At 47.9% G+C, this 3,731-nt stretch overlaps 1 protein-coding gene across 2 annotated transcripts in view; it reads right to left on the bottom strand.

Moving 5' to 3' along the window:
* Window positions 1-329, bottom strand: part of LOC109098376 (molybdenum cofactor biosynthesis protein 1-like) — a 28,138-nt gene extending 27,809 nt beyond the window's left edge. Inside the window, exon 1 of one of the 2 annotated variants that reach the window (XM_042742943.1) lies at window positions 31-329. In XM_042742943.1, the coding sequence (XP_042598877.1) occupies window positions 31-186 (156 nt within the window). In that variant the 5' untranslated portion in view covers window positions 187-329. The remainder of the gene's footprint in view (window positions 1-30) is intronic. The other variant, XM_042742944.1, reaches the window with a different exon arrangement.
* Between the last annotated feature and the right edge of the window lie 3,402 nt (window positions 330-3,731).

Here is a 3,731-nt window from a genome sequence, read left to right on the forward strand (position 1 = left end):
TCTAAGTGTAAAAAGTGTAAAGAAACACACCTGCTCCAGAGTTTTCTCTTCATGAGTGACACCAGCATACCATCGACACACTCTGTATCTCCCACTTGTCTGTTGAACTGCTCGCTTTCCGCAGGCCTCAGCCGCGGTCTGTGCTCCTAAGATAAGGCGGCTAAATGTGCTGCAGTTTAATGCCATAGTCAAAGCAAAAACGTTAGTCTGTGTTGAAACGGGAACATTATCTGCGGATGTAGCGTCTGGCTTAAACTTGACATGCAGTTAGCCTGGAACATTTACGAGGGGGGGCGCCTTTGCACAGCCAATGAACGTCAAGGATAGTCTACAAGAATTCTGGGCAATATAGTTTCATGATTGTGAGGCGAACTACAAACTACGAAAATACGACAAGGGACTTCGGTTCGGCTCAAGTAAGAACGTGTCAAGCAAAAAATAGGCTTCAAGCTAAATCATATTGACTTAATCCAGCTGGCATTAAGAATACAGATCAAATAATGTTCGATTTGAAATTAAACAAACAAACAAACAAACACATTTAAAGGGAAGGCCTAAAAAGGTAAAAACCATATTTTAGACACCAGAAATTGTCATTTATATAAAGTCAATATATACCAAGTAATGTTTGTCATCAACAGCAAATTATGCCCAACAACTGTGTCACGGATGATATTTTGATGAGCATATGTTGTTAATGATTTCACAGTCTGCTGAAGTTACTCATCTTTTCCTGTGAGAGGAAATTTAGAGTTTGAACTTACATGATGAAATTCAGTGGACTATTGTTCATATGTAGCTGCATAAAAAGAAAATAAAGCCTAATTTGAAATGGATAAACAACTTTGTTTGAGTGTACAGAGATTTAATTCAATTAGTAAACACTATTATCTTACAAAAGTATTTAAACCCCTTCATTTTTTTCCCGATTTGTTATGTTGTGCAGCCTTATGTTAAACTTAAAATTGCTTTAAATAATTGTTTTTCCCACATCAATCTACACTCCATACACCATACTGACAGTGCAAATAACAGGTTTCTATAACAGATATCTTTGCAAATTACAGGTATAATTCCAAACCCTGGGGTAAAAAATAAAAATAAACTGCCTGTTGACCTTAGAGACAGGATTGCATCAAATCACACATCTGGGGAAGTACTGCTGCACTGAAGGTTCACAGAAGCATGTAGCTTCCATTATCCATAATGAAAGACATTTGGAACAACCAGGACTCTTCCTAGACCTGAACTCCTGACCAAACTGATCAAGTGATGGAGAATTGCTTTGGTTAGAGTGGTGACCAAGAAGCTGATGGTCACTCTAGTTGAGCTCCATGATGTGGAGAAACCTACAGATGGACAAACATCACTGCAACACTCCACCGATCTGGGCTTTATGAAGGTGTAGTTAAACTTAGTGAGGACGCATGAAAACACACTTGGAATTTGCAAAAAAAAAAAAAAAAAAGGCACCTAAATTACCCTCAGAGAAAAAAGATTCTCTGGTCTGATGAACTTCAATTCCAAGCATCATGTTTGAAGGAAACCAGGCACTGCTCATCACCTGCAGAGTACCATGCCAGCAGTAAAGTGTGCTGGTAGCAGCCTCATGCTGTGGGGCTGTTTTTCAGCAACAGGGACCCATTCACACCAAGAACAATAACTATAAAGATAACGATATTAGCGTCCACACCAGTAAACGATATCGTCTGTTTATTCTACTCGTTTGCCGCTTTAAATTCTCGAGCTTGTTACAGCAGGATGGATTCTGATTGGCTGTCAATTTTTTATCATTCATCAGCTGGAAAAAAATAGTTTTGAAAGTGATTCCAACGATATCATTTTTCTTTGTCTTTATCGTTATAGTTGTGGTGTGGACTCTGCTGTTCTTTAATACTGCTAACGATTTTTAGAACTATATCTTTATCGTTATCTTTATAGTTATCGTCCTTGGTGTGAACGGGCAAGGGACTCATCAGAGTAGAAGAAAAGCTCAGTGCACCAAAAAAAAAAAAAAAGCCGTAATGAAAACCCAGTCCAGAGCATTCAGAACCTCAGACTGGGCAGAAGGTTCACCTTCCTACAGGACAATGACCCTAAGCACACAGCAAGAGTGGCAATGTGAATGTCCTTGATTGGCCCAGCCACAGCCCAATATTTGATTGAACCCAATCAAATATTTCTGGAGAAACCTGAAATTGTGCGTCCGCCCCCATCTAACCTGAAGGGTGAGGTAAGGTGAAGAATGGCAAATAATTGCCAAATGCTGATGTGCAAAGCTTGTTGCTGTCACGTAACGCACACAGACAGGTAGATCCAAATGCAGTGTTTATTAAAGGGTAATCCAAAATCATAAACAGTCCAGGCAGGGGTCAAAACCAAACATAAACAGTCCAAAACACAAAACACGAAACACGAACATCCACTAGGGAACCAGGAAAAAGCAGGGTGACATGCAACAAGGACTCCGTAACAATGACAGAAACAACCAGGGTATTTATAGACAGGTGCAAACAAGGTAAGTGGTGACAGCTGAACACAATGAACAGTGATGAACAGATAAGGCTAGTGGGAAATGTAGTTCTGAAGGAGGTGACAACAAGGGGAAGTGAGACCTCTAGTGGCCACCCAGGGAGACACAGAACAGACACCGTGACACTACCCCCCCTCTAAGGAGCAGCTTCCAGATGCTCCTCAGAACAAAATAAACACAAAACAAAGAGACCAGGAGGGAGGTGGACTGGTGGAGGCAGAACAGGGGGAGGGATGGCGGGCCAGGCCCGTGTAGGGGAACTGGGACCGGCAGCGATGGCTCCCCTGGTAGCCCAGGTGGCTCGGTCAGATCAGGGGGCCATGGTGGACCCGAAAGTTCAGGGGACCACGAGGGACCAGGCAGTTCAGGTGGCCACGGTGGACCCGAAAGTTCAGGGGACCACGAGGGACCAGGCAGTTCAGGTGGCCACGGTGGACCCGAAAGTTCAGGGGACCACGAGGGGCCAGGCAGTTCAGGTGGCCACAGTGGATCAGTCCATTCTCGTTGTGCAGACGGCCAGGGAGGAATTCGCCATTTGAGTGGCCCGAACGGAACCTGCCAATCGGGGAGCCAGTAAGGAACAGGCTGTGGCGATGGCCAGGTCACGGCATTGGGAACGGCATCGGGAACGGCCTCAGCCAAGGGCACCGCCTCGGGAACGGCCTTGTACACGGGTATCGCCTCCGGAAACCATCTCGGGCCCCGCATCGGCCTCCGGAACAGCATCGGGCACCGCCTCGGGAATGGCCTCAGGAACGGCATCGGACAAGGACACCGCCTCGGGAACGACCTCAGGAACGACCTCGGCATCGGGCACCGCCTCGGGAACGGTCTCAGGAACGGCCTCAGGAACGGCATTGGACACGGACACCGCCTCGGGAACGGCCTCGGGCACGGCCTCGGGCCTCGACCTCGGACACGAACACTCGCCTCAAGGACACCGCCTCGGGAACGGCCTCGGGCTCGGCATCGGACGGGCACCGCCTCGGGAACGGCCGGCATCGGCACCGCCTCGGGCACGGCCTCGGGAACGGCCTTGGACAAGGGCACCGCCTCGGGAACGGCCTCGGGAACTGCCTTGGACAAGGGCACCGCCTCGGGAACGACCTCGGCCCTGCGACGGGCACCGCCTCGGCACGGGCACCGCCTCGGGGGAACGGCCTCGGCATCGGGCACCGCCTCGGGAACGACCTCGGCC

Source organism: Cyprinus carpio, chromosome B17 (genome assembly GCF_018340385.1).
Source record: "Cyprinus carpio isolate SPL01 chromosome B17, ASM1834038v1, whole genome shotgun sequence".
NCBI classification, from domain to species: domain Eukaryota; kingdom Metazoa; phylum Chordata; class Actinopteri; order Cypriniformes; family Cyprinidae; genus Cyprinus; species Cyprinus carpio.